A 13447-nucleotide genomic window follows, 5' to 3' on the forward strand; every position below is an offset into this window, starting at 1 on the left:
TCCCCCCCCCCTCTCTGTACCCAGACTTTGCTTTAAAATAAACCCGATTTTGACTTATCATTTGTCTCGTAATATTTACTTTTTCTTTTTCTTCTTTGGCTTGGACTTTTTGGGGCTCTTGGTCTTCTTTGGCTTTGCCTTTTTCTTTGGTTTGGCCGGTTTTGGCTTGCTTTTCGCTGGTTTCGACTTACTTTTCGCCGCTTTCGATTTACTTTTCGCCGCTTTCGACTTACTTTTCGCCGCCGGTTTTGACTTTTTCGTCGTTGTCTTCTTTGTCCCTTTTCCCCCTTTTACTTTCCCCGATGTCCCTCCTTTCTTTTTCACCCCTTCTTTTTTACCACTTTTTTCACCAAGTTTCGATTTGTTTTTCTTGGTTCCGTCTTTCTTTCCTCCTTTCCCCTTTTTCTTTCCCGTTTTCCCGTCTTTCTGTTCATCTTTTCCCTTCTTCTTTACCTCTTTTCCGTCGTTACTTCTTTCTTTTCCTTTTTTCCCCGCCTTTACGTCTTTCTTTCCATCTTTTCCCTCCTTCTTTCCCTCTTTTCCCTCTTTCTTTCCATCTTTTCCCTCCTTCTTTCCTTCTTTTCCCTCCTTCTTTCCTTCTGTTCCCTCCTTCTTTCCTGTTGTTCCTTCCTTCTTTCTTTTCTTTGTTGCTTCATCATGATCATCATTTCCCTTACCTTTCTTCTTATCATCTGACTTTTTCTTTTTCTTCCCATTTGCATCATCGTCGTCATCGTCTTTGCTCTTATTCTTTTTATCTTTCTGAGCCTTTTTACCACCCTCCCCCCTTTCATCTTCTTTATTTTCCTTATCTTCTTTTTTCCTTTTCTTTTTGTCCCCTTTTCTTCCATCGCCGTCATCGTCGCTATCTTCTTTATTATCGCTTTTCTTGTTCTCTCTCTTCATCATTTTCTTCTGACCACCTCTTCCCCCATAACCATAACCGTTACTGCTGCTGCTGCTGGTGGTGGTGGTGGTACTGCTGCTGCTACTGCTGCTACTACTACTGCTGCTGTCTTGCTCATGGCGTTGTTTAACGACTCCTTTCCTCTTCACTTTCTTCTTCGTCTCTCTGTAAGGAGGACGATAAGCGTACTCACTACTGCTACTGCTACTGCTACTGCTACTACTACTACTACTGCTATAATCATCATCGCTATCATCGTCACTTTCATCACTTTCTTCATCACCAACGTCAGGTTTCCTCTTTTGCCCTCCGCGTCTTCCCATTTGACGTTGTGGGCGCTGTTCCTTCTTCTTTCTCCTCCCGGAAAAGTCTTTTTCATCTTCATCCTCGTCGTCTTCCTCTTCGTCTTCTTCGTCGTAGTCATCACTCACCTCATCACCATCATCATTGGGGTCGTCGATATCCACCTCGCCCGACTCCGCAAGATCTATTTTGGAGGGAAAAGAAAACGAATAGACATGAACGTTATATTATAACGCGTTCTTTTATGATGAGATAGTTTGTTTCCCCCCCCCCCCTCTCTCTCTCTCTCTCTCTCTCTCTCTCTCTTTCTCTCTCTCTCTCTCTCTCTCTCTCTCTCTCTCTCTCTCTCTCTCCCCCCCCTCCTCTCTCTCTGTCTCTTTCTCTCTCTTTTTCTCCCCCCCCCCCTCTCCCTCTCCTTCCCTCTGTCTCTGTCTCTGTATCCGTCTCTGACTCTGTCTGTCTGTCTGTCTGTCTGTCTGTCTGTCTGTCTGTCTGTCTGTCTGTCTGTCTGTCTGTCTGTCTGTCTTTCTGTCTGTCTGTCTGTCTGCCTGCCTGCCTGCCTGCCTGCCTGCCTGCCTGCCTGTCTGTCTGTCTGTCTGTCTGTCTGTCTGTCTGTCTGTCTGTCTGTCTGTCTGTCGGAAGAGAAGGTGGAGGAGGAAGTGGAGGAAGAGGAAAGGGGGGAGGGTGATTTCAGTAAGAGGTTTTACGGCAGTTGCAACACAATTAGGTCATATAAGTGCCGAAGATTAGAGGTAGAGTTACAGCAAGAGTGTAACATTCTAAGTAAAGGAAGAGGAGGAGGAGACATAAGGAGCAAACCACACCAGAGCACCCAGTCACCTTCGCCTGAGCGCTTTCTCTTGAAGTAGTCCTTGACGTTCCCGCCTTTCCCGCCCCAGCCCTTGATGCAGTAGGCCAAGCCGTCTCCCTCCAGGTCGTTCATCTCCTCGGCATTCAGGATAGACGTTTGCAGCAGTCTCATCAGTGCCACGTCAGCTATCTAATAGAAAAAAAAGTAATGATTTAAAAAAGGCTGGGGGTGAACAGCTTCGTATGAAAAAAATACATACATGTGGATGTTAATTGCACACACCAATGCAATTTAGATAATTCATAAGGTGGTCAATCTAGGACACCCCCCCCCCCACTTTTTTTCCCACGAAAAAAAAAAGAAATCGACAAGAGTCAATCTGACCTAGATGTGACCAATGTACATCTTTCCAGGGTTGCGGTCATCGTTATGTTCTTTCAACAACATGTGATAGTTTCTTTTTTTTAATGGTACTTTTACACTAACATCGACATGATTTAGACCATGTATGAGACAGCCAACCCGGGCTGAGACGGATACAACATCCCAGCAGAAAGACAGAGAGACTCTCGATAAAATAAGGGCCCAAGTCCACTGCGTCTCTCGGAAAGTCAGTAGTTGAAACGGAGCACCGTTTATTTCCTAAGAAATCAGTGGAAAGTGCGTTTGGCTGTGTCAACAGACCCGACACGACACGCCCCGACAAAAGACGTGTCGGTTGGAAAGCTGCTTGCTCAATTTTACCCGGGCCGGGTGTTGACTCATGAACCATAGGCCGCGCCCGAGCTAAACAAATTCTAATTTTGAGTTTGGATTAAAATTCTAATGTCATATTCGTAACCAGCGCCTCAAAATAAGCAAAGTCAACGCACAAACCACCTGGTTTAAATGCATATTAACAATTTTACCAATTCCCCCCGATTCATTTCTTATTCCCGCCTTGGGTTCATTGATCTACATTATATATATAGCCCTGTACCGAGAACACAGCCTTCGGACCCAGTGTGTGGAATAATACGGCAAGTAGGCCAACAGACTAGACGTGTCTTGTCCGAACTGGTGGACACACAAGACGGAAACGACCAGACCGATTTTCTTCCTCCCGACAAAAGATCAAGTCGTGTCTGTCTCAGTGGACCCGTGGGGGTAATTCTCCCCACTCGGGAATCGGATTCGGGTCTCCAGCATGCGACAGCGAAGTGCTTAACTGCTACAGCACAGATGCCGGTAATCGGATAGGTGTAAAAATATCGTCACCTGTAACAGCAGAATCACTAGCAGCAGCAAGGCAGTTGGGACCAACATGGTGGCCTGGAAGTGTTCTGTAACGGCATCCACACATCCGACAGTGTTCAGCGTGACGTCATCGTACTTTGCATGCACAGTGGCGTCGCGGACGGAGTGGTGTACGCATGCGCGTTTGGCGTGTCGGCTGCAGCAACTGAACGGGGCATCGTCCTTGATGAATTCTCCATCTTTTAGAAACCTTGTACGATCGGAATTGTCCAAGACGGCCACCCATTGACGAAAAGAAAAGTTATTGTCTTAGACAGGTTGACTTATTGCACAGTGTCATTATAATAATATTTTTAAAAAGAACACAAGATGAAAACTGGGAAGTGGTCGTTTGAACAGGTGACTGTCTCAACTCTTTGACAGATATAGCTGTTAAAGCAGATTAGACTGTCGTTTGTGGATATTTTGAGCCTCAAAATATTAACACAATTTAGATTATCAAGGAGGCTGAATGTTTCAACTGTACTTGCCTTGTTCAACTCGGGCTGAATATTAGGACACGTCATTATCCCAGCAGACAGATTTAGAAATACCAAACAAAATAAAAAAATTAAAAAAACAACAAACGACCACCCTTGACCCCCTCCCCTAAAAAATAAAAAGAAGAAAAAAACCCCAACCATTGGCCCTTCTTAGTCAGTCACGTTTTGCGTGTCATAACGAAGAGTCAAGTGGCGTCGGTGGCCTAGTGGTTAGGCTACCGGACCCGTAATCGTGAAATTGTGGGTTCGTGGATTCGAACCTCAGCTCGGTCCGACGTTGTGTCCTTGGGAAAGGCACTTTATACGAATTTCCCACCTGGTTTGGTCCTTTCGGAGATGGACAATAAACTCGATGGTCCCGCCTCTTAAATAACCTAAAAGTGTTGATAGTGGCGTTCAACCTATACCATTTCACCATTTTCACGAAGAATCTAACCATCACATCACAGAAGCCGGTTTAGAAACCTTAGCTTACAAAACACAGAATATGATGATGTCTTCTTTTGAAGCACACCAGCGAAAAGTCTTCTTTAGTCTCCCGCCTTCGCGTCTGCCTTGCAGTTTCCCCAACAATTACACGAACCGTCTCGTTTTGTGCGAGGTCGCATTAAAAACCTTTAACAGATTATAAGCAAACATAAACACGAATACAGATTATGTCACCTAGCCAGCCAGCCTCAAGAGCCTGTAACACCAAGCACTCAGACTATAAAGGAAGAAGAAGGCCACGACAAAGGTGGATTGACAGTGTCAAGGAAACCCTGAAAAATCATAATTTCCCAACTGAAAGAGCTGCGGGAGATGGCCTACCATAGAAAACTGCATCTCTCCTCAACGCTTAACGGCAACAGAGGATGAAAAAGTTGGAGTAAAGTAAGAAAACACCATGATGGAATTGGTTGTGACCCCAATATCTTCTCGTACCGCGGTGATCCAGAGTTTGCTGTGTTTCCTATTCCCCAAAGACACAACTGCAGTCCTTCGTGTCGTCCCCCCTTCAGGCCCGTGTGACCCCAGATGTTGCGCACTAAGTTATTTAGTTTTTTTTTAAGTGAAAAAAAGGTGGGAGGAGGGGGGGGGGGGCTATACTTTACTTTTACCGTGTGCAAGCAACACTCACATCTTGACCTGGTCGTCGTGCACGTTCACGTATGCCAGATTGACCCAGGCCGTGGTGAACCAGTCTTCGTATGACGTCACGCCACAACACTCAAACTCCAGCTGTAAGTAGTCCATGCGTTGTTTGCTCGGCAGGTCGCTCTTATACAACTGAGCGTGATAAGAAGTCACATGTATTATATCATTGTTAGGCTACACGCATGATATAATAATAATATCCTGGGTATTTTCCCAAACCGGCTACATGCAAAATTTCAAATTTTTGTTTTATTTGCTTAATGGATAGTATATGGCATGGTACGTGTCCCCAATTGAATAAAGTTTGAACAAAATACAACGTAGGCCTACAGAAATAATATGTTTAAATTGAGATTTTCCAAAACGGACACCTGCAGCTGGGGGAAAAGTGTCCTGGCCCAACCAGCTATGTATGCCAGTTATACGATTTAGCATAGGAAGTGGTTCCAGGAAATAAACTCCGCCGGCGTCGTCTATAATTCACCATTAGTAAAGAAAGGACCAAGAAATTGTTGTAAAAATTATCACGGTGGGGGACTTTCCTCTCGAAAGAAAAAGATTGGCTAGCACAACTGGAGATAAAATGAGACCAAAAGGCTGGGATAAAAAAGGCTAGTGTCGTTTATTTGTTTTTTGTTTGTGTTTTGTCTGGGTTTTTTTGGTCTGCTTTTTTCTTTTTTTTCTTTTTTTTTTCGCAAATGTTAACTGCTCTCGCAACTGCATAATGTCATATAAGCTGTTAGATCTCAACTACCCTAAGATCAGGTGTGTGCCTGAAAAACAGCAGTAAGAAGGGGCCAATGAGTAGCAGTAGAAAGGCTGTAGAAACAGTTAGGGGCCCAGAGGAGGGGGCAAAGGGGGTCGGGGTGGGAGCAGAAAGTAGAGACGAAGGCAGACGACAGAACGTGGTTAGATGTGGAAAGGAGGTGAAAGGAGACACATTTAGAGATGAAAATTTTCCATCGCGGCCAGGTTTCGAAACCAGGACCTATTGAATGAGAGGCGAACATTGAACCTCTAGATCACGAGAGCACCCGATGGTGCTTCCGAGAGACAGAGAAAGAGAGAGACAAACACACCGAGAGACAGAGAAAGAGAGAGACAAACACACACACACACACACACACACACACACACACACACACACACACACACACACACACACACACACACTCACACATAGACACACACACACACAGAGAGAGAGAGAGAGAGAGAGAGAGAGAGAGAGAGAGAGAGAGAGAGAGAGAGAGAGAGAGAGAGAGAGAGAGAGAGAGAGAGAGAGAGAGAGACAGACAGACAGACAGACAGACAGACAGACTGACAGACAGACAGACAGAGAAATAAGCTGAGAATAGGCAGGAAAGACGGGGAGTTCACACGTAATAATAAATGGAATACTTGGATAAAGGATTCAGGTTCCATAAATCTTTGTGTAAAGTATTCTCTCAAAATCCATTTCCTCAGTCATTTCCCTTCATCTCCAACCCTTGCTCCACGATCTCATTAACCGACCGTTTGGCCTAATAGTTGTTTTTTTTAACACAACATCACCTCACAAGAAAAATGTTTAAGACTTAAAAGAAATAAAACACAATAAAACACAGTTGATTTTGAAGGTAGAACACTCAATCACAATATTAGAGGAGTCCTCTTTTATGAAGCAGGTAACAGCAACTCGAAATAATTGCTTGAGTAAGGGAAACAATTACCTTAAAAGTTTTGTTAAACTAAAGTAAACAGAAAAACAGAAAAGCAGCTGTAATAAGTGAAAGACAAATCTAGCAAAACGTTTAAATGTCGGAATATTAGGAAATGTTTCAAACCTTAGTAAGCCCATAGAAAGCAAATTTTTCAAAATGAACAAAATGACAGATAGAAAATATTCTAAGCAAAACCATTATACAATATAATTGTTAGAACACAGACTATATAAATGAATCAAGATACATGGTATATGAATATGACATGTTGGGTGGTCCCTTGTCACTTCACTTCATTTCACGTCTTGTGCTCGCTCGCCACTATGGCGGCATCCTGCTTGTTCATTAAATTGAGTAATGATTCAAAAGTATTAATGTACAAATATCAACCAAATATCGAAATACAATAACGTTGATTGTTTCAAATTGGTATTGATTAGTTATTAAAGTTAAAGAAGTGTCGAGGTTTAACAATAAATAATCACAAGATAATGCAGGAGAGTAGTATATATTGAATAATGACTTACGGAAGGAAGATATCGATTATAGACTTTGCAAGTTTGCATCAAATATTAGCTGACAAAAAAGTATCGAAAAATTACAACTGGGCAAGTATCAAACCTACGGGTCAAGGGCAAAATCGAATAACTAGTGGGTTATGGTTGGTATCGAATAATTTCAACTGGGCAGGTATCAAATATAAAATGCAAAAGAAGTATCGAAAAATTATCATCCACAGGAGGTATCGAATAATGAACGGGCAAGGAGGTATCGAACAATATGCGGGCAAGAGAGATATCGGACACATCGGGCATGGGAGGTATCGTATATTGAACAGGCAGGGAGGTATCGAATAATGAACAGGCATGGGGGTATCGAATAATGAACAGGCATGGGGGTATCGAATTACGAACGCACTGGAGGTATCGAGTAGTGACCTGGCAAGGGAGGTATCGAATCTCTAATGGGTTAGGGTCAGCTACGTAGGTATCGAACACACCGGTAAAAGGCAGGTAGGTATGGAATAGTGAACAGGCAGGGAGGTATCGAACAATGAACAGGCAGTGAGGTATCGAATTACGAAGGTTAGGGTCAGAATCGAATAATTATAGCTGTGCAGGTATCGAACACACCGTGCAAGGGAGGTATCGAATGATGAAAGTGCAGGTAGGTATCGAATAATGAAAGTGCAGGTAGGTATCGAATAATGAACAGGCTGGTAGGTATCGAATAGTGAACAGACAGGGAGGTATCGAATAATGAACGCTTTGGAGGTATCGAGTAGTGACTTGGCAAATGTATCGAATCTCAAATGGGCAGATAGGTATCGAATGATGAACAGGCAGGGAGGTATCGAATAATAAATGAGCAGGTAGGTATCGAATAATGATCAGGCAGCGAGGTATCGAATAATGAATGGGCAGATAGGTATCGAATAATGAACGCATTGGAGGTATCGAGTAGTGACCTGGCAAGGGGTATCTAATCTCTAATGGTATAAGGTCAGAATCCAATAATTACAGCTACGTAGGTATCGAAAACACCGGTCAAGGGAGGTATTGAAAAAAAACCTTACACGGAGGGCAGATAGGTATCGAATAATGAAAGGGCAGGGAGGTATCGAATAATGAACAGACTGGTAGGTATCGAATAGTGAACAGACAGGGAGGTATCGAATAATGAACGCTTTGGAGGTATCGAGTAATGACTTGGCAAATGAGGTATCGAATCTCAAATGGGCAGGTAGGTATCGAATAATGAAAGGGCAGGGAGGTATCGAATAATAAATAGGCAGGTAGGTATCGAATAATGATCAGGCAGCGAGGTATCGAATAATGAATGGGCAGATAGGTATCGAATAATGAACGCATTGGAGGTATCGAGTGGTGACCTGGCAAGGGGTATCTAATCTCTAATGGTATAGGGTCAGAATCCAATAATTACAGCTACGTAGGTATCGAAAACACCGGTCAAGGGAGGTATCGAAAAATAACCTTACACGGAGGGCAGATAGGTATCGAATAATGAAAGGACAGGGAGGTATCGAATAATGAACGAGCAGGTAGGTATCGAATAGTGAAAAGGCAGGGAGTATCGAATATTGAACAGGCAGGGAGGTATCGAATAATGGACAGACAGGGAGGTATCGAATAATGAACAGGCATGGGGGTATCGAATTACGAACACATTGGAGGTATCGAGTAGTGACCTGGCAAGTGAGGTATCGAATCTCTAATGGTTTAGGGTCAGAATCCAATAATTACAGCTACGTAGGTATCGAACACACCGGTAAAAGGCAGGTAGGTATGGAATAGTGAACAGGCAGGGAGGTATCGAATAATGAACAGGCAGTGAGGTATCGAATTACGAAGGTTAGGGTCAGAATCGAATAATTATAGCTGCGCAGGTATCGAACACACCGTGCAAGGGAGGTATCGAATGATGAAAGTGCAGGTAGGTATCGAATAATGAACAAGCTGGTAGGTATGGAATAGTGAACAGACAGGGAGGTATCGAATAATGAACGCTTTGGAGGTATCGAGTAATGACCTGGCAAATGAGGTATCGAATCTCAAATGGGCAGGTAGGTATCGAATGATGAACAAGCAGGGAGGTATCGAATAATAAATGGGCAGGTAGGTATCGAATAATGATCAGGCAGCGAGGTATCGAGTAATGAATGGGCAGATAGGTATCGAATAATAAACGCATTGGAGGTATCGAGTAGTGACCTGGTAAGGGGTATCGAATCTCTAATGGGTTAGGGTCGGAATCCAATAATTACAGCTACGTAGGTATCGAAAACACCGGTCAAGGGAGGTATGGGCAGGTGTCGAGCATACTCGGCAAGGGAATAATGAATGGGCAGGGAGGTATCGAGTAGTGACCTGGCAAGGGAGGTATCGAATAACAGGTGGCAGGAGTTTGGGTAAGTATCGAATAATTTCAAAGGGGCAGGTATTGAACACACCGGGCAAGTGAGGTATCAAAAAATTACCTATCGAATAACGAACGGGCAGGGAGGTATCGAAAAACTCTCATGGGTTAGGGTTAGTATCGAATAATTACAACTGGGCAGGTATCGAACTTATCGGTCACTCACTCCACGCGCGGGGTTACATACCACGGCAATTTTACACAGTTTTATTTCAACGAATGAACGCAGGCTATCAATATACTCATAGTGTTCCATCTTTGAGTTTCTACTTTCAATGTACGGTTTGTGAACTGCGTGTGATCGAATACAGCTGTTTCGTATAACAACATACATCACAATCACTAATTCGACAATAGCTTGAGCTCAACGAAGACTCCTGGGAGTCACACACGACCGCAGGCTCACGTTCATGAAACAGGTTGATGCAGTAATAGCTATAAGGCCACACAACTCGGCACTATCGTCCACTCAAGATGTGGATGGAGGAAAGACGACCTACGCAAGTGTCCTCAACTTTGCGAGCAGTAACTGGCAACTGTGGCTGAGCAAAAGTCTGACAAATAATCTGGAGGTGGTTCGAAACAGATGTCAGCAACTGATCACCTCCCAACAAGGCCGTGGGAATGGCCCACCTGGACGGCTTAAAGCGGAAGGAGTGACTTTAGTTGTCAGACAGTACGAAGACGTTTTCATGAGTTTGGACTTAATGCACGTCGACCAGCAGTCCGTCAGCGTCTCCCCCAGCACACAAGGCTGCTCGTCTTTTTTGCAGGCGCCATGTAAGATGGACACGTCAACAGTGGGCAAACGATCTCTTCAGCGACGAGTTCCGGTTCTCTTTGCATCACAATGACGGTCGTATTAGGGTTTGAAGGCGACCCGGAGAGCGGCTCCTCGATGCAGCCGTCATGCACAAGTCTCCTCATGTGGTGCCCTTTCTACAGAGCCATCCTAACTGCCTATATCAACAAGACAACGAACGACCACATACGGCACGTGCTACCCAGAACTTCTTGGCGCAGAACAATGTCAATTTATTGGTACACCCACCTTGCTCACCTGACTTGAACCCTACTGAACATAATTTGTTGGACATGATCTAAAGACAGCTTAACCAGACGCAGCCACGGCCTCGAACAGCAGCCCAGTTGACTGCAGCCATCATCCAGATCTTCGGTGGCATCCAAAATGGCCAGACCAACCGTTTGATTAACTCTATGAACAGAAGATGCCTCGCTACAATCGCTGCACGCGGAGTCCATCCATACGCGTTACTAAGTTTGCTCACCAAGGTCAAGGTCAACGTGAGCTCAGCTGAATGTGCTGGACCCTCAGTTCACGACAGCTATGTCACTCAAGAAGAGTGCAAAGTTTCAGCTAATAAACACAACAAATAACTTGAAACCTATGTGTTGTATTTTGTCAATCATTGTGTTGTAATAAATATTCGCGTTTCTTTTGCACCTCAGTATATTTTTGGGTGTAGGAGTGTGTAGTTTGTGAGTGAGGTGATGCAAGACAGAGAGTCAGAAAGGATAAGAAAAGATTTGTTAGGAGAATTTTCTACGGAGTCCAGTGCCATGTCAATGGCAGTGGCCTCCGCAGAGAAAATGGAGGCTTCAGGATGGAGTCTCCTCTGGTGTGTACTGTTGGAAGATAGGACTGCGGCGCCCACTTCATTGTCTTTTTTGGAGCCATCCGTGAAGATGAGCTTTGCACCGGGGTATTTATCTATTAGTTTTTTGTATTCTGCTTTAAAAGTTTTGGTGTTTGTGCTTTCTTTGTTGTGTGTGGTCAGTTGCCTTGGTGAGGTGCCACGGAGGGATGTCGGGGAAAAGAAACAGTTGGATGTCTTGTTTGGAAAAGTGTGAGTTTTTGAGGTCCTCAAGGATTCTGAGACCGAAGGGTTTGATGAGTTTTTCGTTGTTTTGGAATTTGTTTATGGTTTCTGGGTTTGTTTTAAAAATGCAATTGTGCGCTGGATTTTCTGGTGTGGAGCTCTGTTTAATTGAGTATTGTAGTGAGAGTTGTGTGCGTCTGAGTGAGAGTGGTGGTATGTTTGCCTCGGCCTGGAGGCTCTCCACTGGGGAAGTGCGGAAAGCCCCCAGAGCGAGGCGGAGTCTTTGGTTTTGTACTGGGTCTAGCATTTTCAGGATGTGTGGTTTTGCCGATCCTTAGACTTGACAGCCGTAGTCAAGCCTGGACCGTACTAGGGAGATGTACAAGTGGAGAAGGTGTTTTGAGTCCCCGCCCCACTCCGGGTGCGATAGAATTTTCAAAGCGTTTAGCGCTTTCTGGCACCTCACACGGAGGTCTTTGATGTGTGGTATGAATGTGAGTTTTTTTTCGAATATAACACTGAGGAAACGAGCTTGGTCCTGGACGGAAATCCTTTCCCCGTTTAGTGTCAAATCTGGCTGCAGCACACGTCTGCCTGTTTGGCAGAAGTGTACTGCAACCGTCTTTGACGGGGAGAACTTGAAACCGTTATTGTTTGCCCACTTTTCGAGTTTGCCTTTCCATAGATCTCAGATGAGGATTTTTCGAACGGCAGCATATCAAAAAGTCGTCAACGTATAACGAGCTGTCTATGCTGTTTTGGAGGGTTTTTTTATTTCGAATAGGAGCGGAGAAAGGATGCTCCCCTGGGGGACTCCTTCCTCCTGTAGGTGGGGGTCTGAAAGGGAGGATCCGATACGAGCCTGGAATTAACGGTTCCTCAAGAAGTTGCCAATGAAGGCAGGGAGGTGACCGCGTATGCCGAGTGCGTGCAGATCTCGAAGAATGCCGTACTTTCATGTTGTGTCGAAGACTTTTTCTAGGTCGAAAAAGATGGCGATCATGTGGCTTCCTTCAGCGAACGTCTCGCGTGTAAAGGTCTCCAGGCGGACCAGGTGATCCAGAGTGGATCGAGTTTTCCTGAATCCGCACTGGAGACCGCTCAACGAGCCCGTCGTTTCCAGAAACCACATGAGTCGCCTGGGAATCATTTTTTCAATAAGTTTGAACAGACAGCTCGTTAGTGCTATTGGTCTGTAATTGGATGGGTGTGTGTGGTCTTTGTTTGGTTTGGGTATTTGAATGACAGTGGCGAGACGCCAAGACTCCGGAAAGGAGTGCGACCGCCACATGTCGTAGTATATATCTAGTAGGAGAGTGTAAGTGTTTTTGAGGGTAGGTGTCTAATGATCTGGTTATGGATGTCATCCGGTCCTAGGGCTGTATTGCCCAGGTCCGAGATGCACGATGTTAGTTCGTCTATTGTGAAGTCTGCGTTGTAGGTTTTTTGGGATGAATTATTGGCGAGAGATGTAGCTATTGTGTTTGCGATGTCTACTTGTGTTTCAACTGTGGTTCCATCCGGCTTCTTGGCGTGCCGAATGGTGTCTGTGCACCTACCCAATAATTTTAAAGCGATTTTGAAAACTTGGTTGAGTGGTGTCTGGCTGTTGATTTTGGCTTTGATTTTGGAGCTCAACGGCCCCGGCTTCGAAGAAACACTGTGACCCCTCCCTGCGGGGGAGGCAGAGTGTTTTCCCGGACGCCGTCCATCAGGGACGGCGGCCAGTCCAGTGGGGGACCTGGAGGAGTGACAGACTCCGCCACTCCCGGGGTCAGGCCGGGGAGGGGGGTCGGAGATGTCATCTTCCATTGGTAGTGGGGGGAAAAGGGGTAGGGGGAGGTGGAGCAGACAGATAGGGCTGGGAAGGGTGCTAGGGAGAGGGGGGAGGGAATACCTCACACTCCATCAGAGAGATGGGTTGTGAGGTGGAAGTAGTGGTAGAAGAAGAAGAAGAAGAAGAAGAAGAAGAAGAAGAAGAAGAAGAAGAAGAAGAAGAAGAAGAAGAAGAAGAAGAAGAAGAAGAAGCA

The 13447-nt window shown here is 44.9% G+C and overlaps 1 protein-coding gene across 1 annotated transcript in view; it reads right to left on the reverse strand.

The window, feature by feature from the left end:
- Positions 1 to 13447, reverse strand: part of LOC101862061 (peripherin-2) — a gene marked incomplete in the record, with an annotated part of 20153 nt that overhangs the window by 3573 nt on the left and 3133 nt on the right. Inside the window, 4 exon segments of the mRNA XM_013086691.2 lie at positions 769 to 1394; positions 2051 to 2210; positions 3279 to 3507; positions 4920 to 5068. Coding sequence (XP_012942145.1) covers positions 769 to 1394; positions 2051 to 2210; positions 3279 to 3507; positions 4920 to 5068 — 1164 coding nt within the window.

The sequence above is a fragment of the Aplysia californica genome, unplaced genomic scaffold (genome assembly GCF_000002075.1).
Source record: "Aplysia californica isolate F4 #8 unplaced genomic scaffold, AplCal3.0 scaffold00493, whole genome shotgun sequence".
In the NCBI taxonomy this organism is placed as follows: Eukaryota; Metazoa; Mollusca; class Gastropoda; order Aplysiida; family Aplysiidae; genus Aplysia; species Aplysia californica.